General features: G+C 43.9%; 1 protein-coding gene across 5 annotated transcripts in view; it reads right to left on the reverse strand.

The window, feature by feature from the left end:
* Dnajc6 (DnaJ heat shock protein family (Hsp40) member C6) overlaps positions 1–12876 on the reverse strand; it is a 151463-nt gene that overhangs the window by 32564 nt on the left and 106023 nt on the right. For all 5 annotated transcript variants that reach the window (XM_057784111.1, XM_057784115.1, XM_057784112.1 and 2 more), the window contains 3 exons: positions 6018–6140; positions 2286–2419; positions 463–657 (listed from right to left, as the gene is read on the reverse strand). In XM_057784111.1, coding sequence (XP_057640094.1) covers positions 463–657; positions 2286–2419; positions 6018–6140 — 452 coding nt within the window. The remainder of the gene's footprint in view (positions 1–462; positions 658–2285; positions 2420–6017; positions 6141–12876) is intronic.

The raw sequence follows: 12876 nt of genomic DNA on the forward strand, positions 1-12876 counted from the left end.
CCTCTTGATTGTTGGGTCAAGATGTGAGGTCTCAGCACCATACCTGCCTGCCTGCCTGCCCCCATTCCCCCAGCATGATGAACTCACCACCTGAAACCATAAGCCCCCAATAAACTCATTTTCTATACGTTGTCTTGGTCATGGTGTCTTAGCACATCAATTTAAAGTAACTAGGATAATCATCTACCCAAATCACTGAGTCTCCTTTTAAAATATCCAGGTCCTCTGTGCCCACCCACCCCTATCATCTGGACACCCCAAGCACCGTCCTTCAGAACTCAGTACCACTGTGTATAAAGGAGAAAAATCCTTGGGTTCAATTGTGCTTATCTTTCATTACTATATGTTGGGCTTTAAAAAAAACAAACAAACAAACAAAAACTACTTGTCCCAGCAATAAGCAGGAAGAATCCAACTTACATGGGAATTCAGCATGCAAGAAGCAACAACATTGTGACTTACTTCATCCGTTCAAAATCCGTGCATGTGGAGTATATTTTAGTTTCCCCAATCAGTACATCACAGTAGGGGCGACACCCATTTCTCTGCTTATTGAAGAAGGGAATTGGGCTGACAGTGATTGCCTTGATCGTGAGTGGCTTGAAGTGAGGGCGGTAGGGCTTGTCTGCAAGAAGGTCACACATGTAGCCCAAATACCTGAAACAGAAGACCGCCGTCCTCTGAGCCCATCGTAACAGGATGATTAGACAACTTCTGCTGTGGAGTCTGTCTTTGTAAATTAAATTACAGTAGAAAGGTGCTCTACTTATTCCTTCACATTAGCCACCAAAGGGGGATGCAGACAATGAGGAAAGTTTGTGGATCAGAGCTGGAGCCAAGGCTCAGTGGTTAAGAGCACTTGCTGCTCTTACAGAGGACCCAGGTTTGGTTCCCAGCACCCATATTGTTGCTCACCCACTCTGTAATGTCAGGTCCAAGAGGATCTGCCACCCTCTTCTGCTCTCACAGGCACCAGGCATGTATGCATAGTACATATATACATGTAGGCAAAACACCCATATACATAACATAAAGATAAATAAGTCTTTTTTTAAAATGAGAGGAAGCTTGTTTCCATTGACATGCTGAACTGATAGAAGGGTGTTTGCTCAGTCTAAAACCTGGGGCAGTGCTATGCTAGCCCAATATTTGGACATATATTTCTGTTATATCTAGCAGATTAAGCATGTCAGCAAAAGGCAGATTTAGATAAGCTTTAGAATTTATTATCAGGAATTTTATCCAAAGAAGTGAGAAGATAAAATTTAAGTAAGAACAGAGAAACTAATTCCAACTCTAGGGAAGGCAATAAACCAGGTATCTAAAGAAGGGATTTCTTTAAAGTCATTTTCACATTATCTATTCTAACCTAGATCTATTTATTACATCCCCACATCTCAGTCATGAGAAAAATCAAGCTCTAAAGCACATACTCTCTCTGTATTGTTGCATTTTCACACAGTGATCACCAGTGTATCTCAATGAAGACCTAAAGCACAAATCGGAAGGCACTGGGAGATGGGACTGGAGAGAACGCTCGAGCTATGTCCAGTGGGTATTTTTAGACTGGTGCTTAGCACAGCCTTCTTGTCAGTCTCACTCATGCTTCCTCTCCTCTTAAAGGAGCAAAGCAGAATGTTAAGTCTCAAATCCTAGGACAAACGGCTGAGCTACCTATGTAACATATCCAAGCAGACCTGGCCACCAGGTTCTCCCAGGATCCCTCAGTCCCTACCTGTTACAAAATATGGCTGGCATACCCCACCTCTACCCCCTGAACCCTCCAGCCCAGGGGCACCAGACATTTTGGTTACCCCCCTCCCCTGTTTTGTACCTTTGCCCTCTTGACTGTTGCTCCCAGTTCCTCTCTCTCCTCTCTCCATACTCCTCCCCTTCTCCTCACATGGCCCAGCTCAATGTGGCCAGTTCACTCTGGATTCTCCCAGATGTCCCTGCCTCTGGCTGCGCTCTTCCTTTTATCAACAATAAACTCTCTCCTCCACCCTACCAAGAAGCAGTCATGATCTTCCTTTTTTATTTCCTTTTTTCATTCAGTAAACATTGACATTTTAAAAAGTTTTCTTTCCATTACAAAATCACAGACTTTCAAATGAAGATTCATGAATCTGCATGAAAACTCAACATTCTCATCCATCTTAACTGTCGTCATTGTTCAGGATAACACCAGATCAATTAGAAAAAGATTGAAAGAGAGCTCCCATGGGGCCAGCCTCCCGCAGTGCCAGGCACCACTTAAACCACACCCTGCACCTCCAACTCTGTACCTCCTATGGGACGGAGACAGTCCAATTCCTGGTCGTTTTGCATAGAGCAATCGAACAGCGGGGCCAGGAGTAGAGTAGAGATTGCAGAAAATGAACATAGCACCAACCAGAATTGATGACGCGGCCCGTCCATCCTGTCAAAGAAGACCCACAGACTTGTCAGAAACATCAGATCCGGGCAAAGCCCTCTTGCAGAGAAGAGAGAAAACAGAGGCACCTCCTAACTATCGGTGCCTTTCACTTCAGAATTGTTCATTTCAAGACCAAAAATCTGGCCCTGCTGTGAAATCAGACAGCAGCAAGGAAAGACTTTTCTCAGGATAAAACTGACTCGATGTTCACCAAGAAGCTCAGCAAAATAAACTCCAGTTGCATATACTTTCTGAGACCTAGACCAACTCTGGACTAGAGGCACTGTCATGAATAGTAAGCAAGTAACTAAAAGTAAAGAGCCTCAAGTTAGATGTCACCTCTGGAAGGTGCTATGTATGTACACCACTCACACTGTATGTTCATTAATACAAAAAACATCATTCATTTTACAAATCGATGTATTATAAACTGACTGTCTCCTCCTGAAATTCATGTATTGAAATGTTAATTCTTCATGTAAGGGCACCGGAACTGGAGGCTGGGGTTCTGGTATAGTTAGGTCATGAGCAAGAGGCCCTTATGGGTTCTTTCTCTTTCTCTGTCCCCCTCCCTTCCTGGGAGAGGACACCTATGTGCATGCCCCCTTGGAAGGAAGCAGACCTGCTAGATCTGCAAACAGCCTGAGCTCGGCTTACAACCTCCATATTCTCCATGAGAAACGAAATCTCTACCACTTAAGTCACCTAATCTATGATTGCCTTGTGACAACATCTGGCAACCCAGAGAGGAAGAAAACTAAGCCTCTCCTAGAACAAGTAAAAGGGAAATTGCTTCTATTCGAAGTGGCTCACACCAGTTTACAAACTGTTTCCTATTATGGGTGCTGAGTTAAAGTCTGCTCCTCCTCATTTTGTTTGTTTATCAGGCAGTCTCACCATGTAGCCCTCACTGGAGCTCCTTGGTAAACAGAAGAGGTAGCCTCAACTCAGAGATCCGCTTGCCTCTGCCCACCAAGTGCTAGCACTTAAAGGTGTGGGCCACCACACGCGACTTTTCCTCTACAACTTCTAGTCAACACCTTTTTTAATGTTTCCCTCCGTGAAGGGAGAAGCCCACTCCTTTTGCTCAGGCAGTCCTTCGCATATCTGACATGCCTTTCCAGTCCATCAGCCCTTCTGAGTCCAGATTGAAGCCAGATCAATCCCTGCCATTCTTCTTCCTTTGGATTCCATCCTAAAAGACGTTAACATGTGGAATGCACATCTCTGGACCTACCTAACATATCAGTCTTTGGTGTGCCCAGCCAGCAAGACATAGAATGAGCTCTGGTCAAACTGTCTTCATTTAAGCTCAGCCAGAAGTGGAAAAGATGATGGCTCTGCCTCCAAGAACAGCTGTTGATGCTGCCCAGAGAAGAATCTATGCCTTGGAGAGTCAGGAGTTCTGAACACTATAGCTACCCATAACAAGCCAGACTTCTGCCCAAGCCTTTCACAAGGGTGGCAGCCAGCCTGCACCTCCTCCAGGCACTCATCATAGGCCCTTGACACTCTTTTTTTTTTTTTTTTTTTTTTTTTTTTTTGCTTTTTCGAGACAGGGTTTCTCTGTGGTTTTGGAGCCTGTCCTGGAACTAGCTCTTGTAGACCAGGCTGGTCTCGAACTCACAGAGATCCGCCTGCCTCTGCCTCCCGAGTGCTGGGATTAAAGGCGTGCGCCACCACCACCCGGCTGGCCCCTGACACTCTTCATGGGGCTTCACCGTGATCACACGGGTCGGATGCTTAGAGCCTGAAGCTGCACCCAACTCCACCTTAGATAAGATATCCACTGAGCCATCTCTCCAGCCCCGTTTTATGTCATCCTTTTTTCTAATTTTTTTATGTGCATGGTTGTTTTGTCTGAATATATGTTCATGTACCACATGCATGCCTGGTACCTAAGATCAGAAGAGGGCATTGGATCCTCGGAGCTATAGTTACAAGCAGATGTGGGTCACCAGACATGGGTTCTGGGAACTGAACTTGGGTCCTCGGTAAGAAAAGCAGGGACTCTTAATCATTGAGACACTTCTCCCGCCCTCTTTCATGATTTTCTTGAACTTGCACATGGTTACAAGAAGCCAGGGACTACACAGGGGTGACTTAGGGTGACCAACAGTTCATGAGAAGTGTGCTCACCATCGTAACGTCTCAAATTGCATGTCAGTCTCTTTATTTTGGTCACTGTAATGACCATGGCAATCACATCCCCAGATGAATCCACAAAGTCTTGGATTTTTAATTCATTGTGATTGCATTATGAGAGCTGGGGAGCCTCTAGCCTCTCTTAAACTTTTGGAAAAAAATGTAAGTAAAAATCCTCAATGCACTTAAGACTGCCTAGGCCCTAAAAGTAACCTGCTCTTTGAGTGATCCATTGTAGCTCTAAAAGCCAAGCCCCATGGCCTCAGACATTAAATGCTTACAGACACCGAGCGTTTTGTATCGTTTGCCAAGGACTGGGGAGTTGAAACAGAAATATAAAAAGGTTCTTCAACTGGCTTCTCTTTTTCAGCCAGCTGGCTCCCACAGAGGTGAAAGTCATCCAGTAGCCTCAGCAAAACAAAACAACAAACAGCGTCACTACAAACCAATGGATGTTTGCAGGAGGAATAGACTATTTCCAGTGCTTATGCCCAGACTCACTGTGTTCATAGACACAGTCACTTGCTCAGATCTTCTGTGGCAAAGTTCAGAGAAAGTTTCTCCCCACAAGAGGACAGACCAGTGGGAAGTGGGCAGGGAACGGCCTGGGGTGATGCTATGTGTTAAATGTCATAGGTGATGTTTAGCTGCACAGTGGGAATGTCTGTGCTGTGAAAAACACCCAAGAATTAGAAAGGTTTTGCAGGAAGTTGAATTTTAAGAAACTGTTAAGAAGCCTGAGAGGAAGGACTAGTGAAAGGGGCTGGAGGAAACCCAAGCCAACAATCCCTTTGGGAATTATTTGGAAATGCAACTGGTCCATGAAATTACTCACAAGGGCATAAATGTCAATTTCTCTTATTTTTATTTTAACACAACTTGTTGAGAAAATTGAAACGGTTTATATCCATCATATCCATACAGAGCTGAGTGCACTTTTTTTTAACCCGTGTATCCACAACTCTTTTCCTACCTCTTTTAAGATACTCAGCACAGTTTAGAACCCCTGCATTATATACACTGTGAACTCAGACCTCTCTCACTCTCTCTCTCTCTCAAACATCAAGCCAAGAATAAAGTCAGGTTCTGTGGCAAACACCCGTAATCCCATCACTTGGGAAACTGAGAGGCGGGAGGATTGCCACGAATTCAGGACCTGTCTGGACTACTCAGTAGGAATTCATCTCAAAACAAAATAGGGCACCATCAAGAATAATAGATTCTTCCCTCAATTGTTTTACCTTTAGGGGGCTAGGGGAAGGGTCACAAATAAGAAAATAGGTTTTCAAAGTAATACATCATTTCTTCCCTCCCCTCATTTTTTAGCTGCCTGGCATTGCTCTACCTCCAAACAGAGGCTCAGTAAATGCTGTTGAGCTCAGAGGTCACAATTCTGGATACAGCTGCCCATATTTCACCAAAGCCTCACCAGGCAGAAGGACCAAAGAATACTCACCAAGCAGTGGACAACACAGACATTTTTGGGATTCTGTAGTAGCCAGTTGTACATATTCCGACACACAGCAAACAAGTTGTGTAGACTTGGGGCCTGCCTGATGGGCCAGCTGCATTCTGAGACCTGAAGAAATGGAGGAAGGAAATTAATTTTCCCGTCTCCATAAACACACATCACACACAACATCTGGAAGCAACATCCTGTCCTTTCTCTGTATATGAAACAGGGTCTAAATGCAGAACGACAGGCTTAATGCAATGATTTGTTAAGATCTCCATAGTCATGGGTTACACCACTGGAAGTCGCATTGTGGCATCTTTTGATGCAGACAGAGTTGGAAAAAAGGATCTAAATGCAGAAAGAGAAGCATCACACAGTCATTTTTATAATACAGGGTCTCAAGTACATAGCCCAGCTGACCTTGAATCCATCCATCACCCTCCTGCCTCAGCCTCCTGAGTAATAGGATTACAGGAGGGCTAACCTGATTTAATACAATAGTTTTTGGTTTTGTTTTAATTAAATAACTCTGTTTTACTAAAGATATTAAAACACATTTAGAAATATATTTTTAAGTCAACTAGGCAATTTATGCTAGCACTCTGATTTTTTTTTTATTTTTTTTATTGCCTTAGGTGGCACAGAATTCAGTTTCCAGTATCCTTCTTCTAGATGGTGCTCTTAGATCCTGTGGTCTCTACGGTCATCTAAGCTCTCCTCATAACATGAAGAGTCCTGCAGAGTGAGCCAGGGTGGCTTATGTGTCTTAGTTTTCTCCACAGGGGAACTATGTCCTATCTTCATTTAACATACATATTGGATGTGTTAGAGTCCTGCCTTGATGCTGCTTGGCCTGATCTGGAGGACAAAGAAGACATGTATTGATTAAATGCCAACTTTGTTGATGGGAAAATTGACTCTCAGAGGTGAGTTGTCTGCAGTCACACTGTTAAGCCCGGGTCTTTTGAGTATTATCCATCAGCTTCGGCAGCCCTGGCTAGATGACCAACTGCCTCACTGTGCAGGCACGTGCCCAGACTGACTGCATATTTCTAGTCTATCTAATATTAAGAAGTTTGGACTTGGGGAAACTTTACATCTTTAACCCTTTCTGTCCTCATACAATGTGCTGGATGGGACCTACTTCCACAGCCGTCGGTATTGTGGGAGAATCAACTGCCAGGGCTCAGTCTGTTGCTGACACGCACAAGTTGATCGATAAAGGTCAGCAATCATTATTATTTTACCAAGCCATTACCAATGCAAAGCTCTGGGATCGGACTGAAAACACTGAGCCTGTGAGGTAGGAGTGTAGGTGAAGGGCAGACCACAGGAGGCCTAAAGAAGAGGATTAGGGGATGGCTCAGTTGATAAAGGGTTTGCAGGCAAGAATGAAGACCAGAACTGGATCCTATCCCCAGAGCCCACAAAACCCCTGGGCCAGCTAGCTATGAGCTTCAGGTCTATCAAGAGAGACTCTGCCAAGAAATAAAGTGGAGGTCGATCTAGGTAGATACCCAGTGTCTCAGCCTCAGACTGCACCCATCCGTGTACACACACCTACATTCACACCAGGAGGAGGAGGGAGAGAAGGCTGTTTGAATAGACTTACTCTGGGATCTGCATTTTCCAACAGAAGGAGGCAAAAGAATCATTCAGGGGTCAGTAAGATGGTGGGAAGGTGAAGGAGAGGGTGGTGGTGGCTTAGCTCAGTGGCAGTGGGGTACAAACACACCTCAGCAACTCAGGAGACAGTCTCAGTAAGTGCTCATGGGGCTGCAGTGGCTGTGCACAGGAGTGCACTTAAGAGAGGTGACAAGGGGGACACCCATGCTTGTGGCTTTGAGTGGCCAGACAGAGGGAGGGAATCAACAAGGTATGCAACGTGGCATAGAAAAAACTGGCCTAAGAAAACTCAGACACTTCCAGCTCCCTGTGCTTGACACTGGGAAGGGAGGCGGGAGAAATCTCATTGACTGGCCCTTTCCTGGTCACCAGATAATACTCATAAAAATATAAATGAGAAATTATCTGTGCGTGCTGACCTTAAGAAACAAAGGTGGGAATTCCCTTTCTGGTCTGCCCAGACAGTCTGCTCTTTTTTGTTGACCTGTAGCCCTTTTGCTATACAATTATCGTGGGTGAAGAGGAGCTTCCACGTTACCCATTTTTCTACACCCTTGGCAATAACAGATGTGGCATGTTAAACCAAGCGTGTGAAACACTTCACATAACTACCCTAAGGTCCAGGAGATGAGATGCCAGCTCAGGTCTGTCAGCTTAAACTCCACAATGGCTAACCCCTTCTAACCAACACAGGTCAGAGCTCTCTGGCCCACTGTTTACTTCCTAAGGGCTCCCCGCTGATGACTTCTCAAGGAATAGAAATGACTTTCCAAATGAAACAGTTGAAAAATTAGAAGAATAAATGTTGTTGCCAGGGGGATTATAAAACACAGGTCTGCCGATCCTGTTTCCTGTCTGTGGTGTTTCTCATCCTTGGAAAACTTTAGTACCCCATTCAAAGCCCAAGTTCAGTGTCCTCTTATCTCTGACCCTCACAGCTACAATAATCACAGTTGTATCCATATCCTGGCCTGTGTTCATCTATTCCAGTTTTTATTAGTAGAACAGCACAGCTGCAGATTCAGGAGGGGTTTGCTCGTTGCAGTTCCCCTTGACCACCTGCGCTGACCGTCTCAGGCTTTCATTCTCGTGGGTGTTGGGTCTAACTCAGTATTTGAGGATCGTTGTGGGGATGCGGGAAAGTTTATTGTCATCTGTATTGAACCGACTGTTCTGTCTCCCTCCCTAGCTTCTGAGTTCCGTGAAAAGAGAAAGCATGACTTCTCCTCCTCTTGGTCACCTCACTGCCGGGTGTCTGTGTCTCAGATGGGTTGTTGCTGAGGGGATGGATGAATAAAAACTAAGGGAATAAGTCCTGCTTGGCAGTCTCTTTTTTTTGTAATAGAATTTGTCGAATATCATTTTTAAAGGATTTATCCCATTTTCATTTATATTATGTGCACACGTGTGTAGGTACACACAGGGGCCAGAAGAGGGCATAAGATGCCCTGGAGCTGGGGCTGGAAGAGGTTGTGAGCTGTCCCACCTGGGTGCTGAAAGATGAACTCCTCTACAAAACCAGCAAATGCTCTTAAACACTGAGCCACCTCTCCAGCCTCTACATGAATATCTTGAGAATGAACAGGTGGATCAAATTTGTTGGGTTTTTTTTTTTTTTTTAGACTACAACAGAGTGAAAATACAAGATTTCTTTTCCCCGAGGCAGTATTTTTATAGCTTTTAAAAACTGTACACTAACCACCCACACATCACCTGTCAATACCTGAAGTGAATCTCAGCTAAAAGCTGGCTAAACTGTTCTTAGCACAATAGGCCAACAGCTCTAGAATCATTAAATCAATCAAGCAAATAATATTAATTTAATGTGCTCCGTAATTATATCTTTACTTGATATATAATTACATAGCACTAGGCAAACACATAATTAGATTTTTTTTTAAAAGAAACATGTTCTCTGTCTAAAGTAGGAAAAACATTAAGACAGAAACACCTCCCCTCCAAATGAATTTGATCAGTGCCAGTTTTTCTGATTCTCCAGGTCACACTCAATACAGTAAGTCTGATCCTAGACTGCATGGCATTTCATTACACCGTCTTCAGCCTCCCTGGACACTCCTGGGGTCACTGAGCATCAGAGAATACCATGTCAGTTACAGGCCCACCGTGATACTAGAAGAAGAGGCTAAGGCAGCTGAAGGGCTGGAGCTAGGTGACACCCATCTTGAGCTAAACGGTGTGCTAAGCACAAGAGTCAACAGTGAAGCGGAGCGACAGACTGGCTCGCCCTTTCTGGTGTTTCCTGATTAGTTCATCATTTATGGATGAAACATTTACTACTGAAAGACAAGAGTATTTCAGTCACCAGTCGTGAAATTCTACTATTGCCAGTGTCAATCTTGGCCACCACTTATGAGTTACTTACTCCAGGCCAGGCACGCCTCATCAAATTTATTTCTTACAATAAGCACATGGTAAAAGACTGTGCAGATTAAGGATGGTATTCAGTTGGTAGAATGTTTGATTTCCCTACATGAGGCCCTGGGTTTGAGCCCCAACACTATAAAGAGAGGAAGAGGAAGGAGAAGGAAATGGGTGGATGAAGGAAAGGAGGAAGGAAGGCGGGTACAGGCAAAACCATGAGCACCCATTTAAAGGGGTATCAAGGATTTATCAGGATACACTCAGGGGTACACAACAAGGTAAACAGCCACCATGGTCTTTTGTTTTGCTCAGGGGTGAATGGAACCAGCTGCCCTATCTCTGACCACCACAGAAGAGAGTGAACAACTGTCTTTTCCTTCCCTTTTAAGAGGTCATGTCTACAGACAAGAAGCATCACCTTGCCACTCTCGGGCCAGACAGCCCAAGGTGATGGGCAAAGCAAATACCCACTACAGGAGGGTACTTGAGAGATGGGTACTGTTATTGTCATAATCACCTTTTTACAGGGGAAGGATTCGAGACAGGGTTTCTCTCTGTAGCCCTGGCTGCACTGGAACTATCTCTGGAACTAGACAGGCTGGCCTCGAACTCACAGAGATCTACTTGACTCTACCACTCAAATGCTAGGATTAAAGGCAAGCCCTGGCTGCACTGGAACTATCTCTGGAACTAGACAGGCTGGCCTCGAACTCACAGAGATCTACTTGACTCTACCACTCAAATGCTAGGATTAAAGGCAAGCACTACAACACTTGGCTATTGTAATCATTTTATACATAAAAGAACTGAGTCCAAGTAGCCATGAAAGGTTTCGTTCAGTAAAATGAACAATTGAGACATGAGCCTAAGGTAACTTTTAAAGCTTATAATTTGTGTATAATATAGGATTTCATCCCAATAAATATAATAAATTCCACTGTGACACCCTGCCTATAGTTTTTAGCAGTAGCTTCATAATGCATTTGTAAGGCAGTAGCTGCCCTTTCCCTAAGGGGAGACATTCAGTTCACCGAAGGTTGTGCAATTGCACTTTGTGAGCCTCTGGCCCCCAGTCCAGAGATCTGTTTCCTCCTTCCCATCTCCTGTTCAGACACTAATGTGTGCAGTCAAAGAGAGGAAGTGGTAAGTTCTCTCCGTGGCAGGGACGTCTTCGGTGGACTCTAGAAGGAAGGAGGGAAGACCCTGACTTGCAGTCAAGGGCCCTGTAAAAATCCAAGTCATTAACACACCTTCCAAAAACTGAGCTGTTTTCAAAGGCAAAAATATAAATCCTACAGGATTTGGAAATAACACACATGAACAAAGAACATAAAAGAACCAACTGGTTTCCGGTTGGTGACTGGTTTCTACACTACTAACAGGACCGTTTAACTACTAACTACTACTAACTATTAACCTAGTACCATCCTTCATAGGTGGACAGAGAAGGGTGGGCATGGGTGTGGTGGCGCAAATGAATGCAGACAGATTATATAGATATATACAGCTTTAATAAGGAAATAGACTTACAGGACCACAGGTTCCCGCGGAGCACAGCGGAGCAAAAGAAGAAAGGGGCTGCTGGGATCACGCCCGGCAGATTTATCCGTAAACATTAGCCCGAGACGAACACGCCCCCAATGGGTGGGGCTATATCCCTACACATGGGCAGCACTGAACGACATTCTCAGAACTTCAGAACACTGGGCAAAGTTAGACCTGATCTCTATTCATCCAGATTTTTAGTTTTTCCAACAGTATTGGCAAAAATGAGTGATGCAAAGATTCTTGATATTAAAGGGCCTAGCTACAAACCTGCGCAGACACCCAGACACACATACACACACACACACATACACGCTGAAAGAGAGCGGGAGGGAGGGGAGGGGAGAGAGAGGGAGGGAGAAAGAGAGAGGGAGAGAGAGAAAGAGAGATGGGAAGAAGGGAGGGGGGATGGGTACATTGTTAACAATGGGGATAATAAAAAGGGTTTAGATCTAGATAGCGGTGATGGTTATACAACATCGCTGAGTGCAATTAGTGAAACTGGATTACACACTTCAAGTGGTTAAAATGGCATCATTGCTATATACATTTTCCAGTAATGTTTTTAAAGTACAAGCGCCTGGTTAAAGCTCTCTACATCCCACCAACTGGTCTAAAGATACAGTGTATCTATTAGTGTTTGTCATTCAGGTTAAGAATATTTGTCTCAGGGCTAGAATTGGCTCAACATAACAGCATATACTGCTCTTCCAAGTGACTCGGGTTGAGTTCCCAGCACATATTTTGGGCAGCTCACAGTCATTTGGAACTCCAGTTCCAGGGGATCTGATGCCATCTTTTGACTTCCACAGGCACCTATACACATGTTATATAAAAACCCACACAGGTATATGAATTAACATAACAAAATAAATAATTTTCAAGAAGAGTATTTGCCTTAGCCAATTCATCTTATGCTTCCTCAAATGTCATCGACAGCATTGATACTTTTAATCCCCAAGGGTAAATATTTTCTATAAATAATAATAAAAAATTATACCTACTTGGCAATCCTGAATGGGCATTCTCGTGCCTTGATTTCAATATAAGTTTATTTGCCAATATTAGTTTTGTGTAAGCCCCTTTACTAACTTGAGACTACAAAATTCCTTTCTTATGTAACTGCATCCTGCCACTTCTGAAAATACTATAAAAATGTCATGTGATTTTCTCATATGATTTTCCTCACTTTATAATGCTTAAAACTATAAAAATGTCATGTGATTTTTCTCATATGATTTTCCTCACTTTATAATGCTTAAAATCATGGAAGTTCATCAAACCACAGGAGAAAAAAAAAACCCTC

Source organism: Chionomys nivalis, chromosome 11, assembly GCF_950005125.1.
Source record: "Chionomys nivalis chromosome 11, mChiNiv1.1, whole genome shotgun sequence".
In the NCBI taxonomy this organism is placed as follows: Eukaryota; Metazoa; Chordata; class Mammalia; order Rodentia; family Cricetidae; genus Chionomys; species Chionomys nivalis.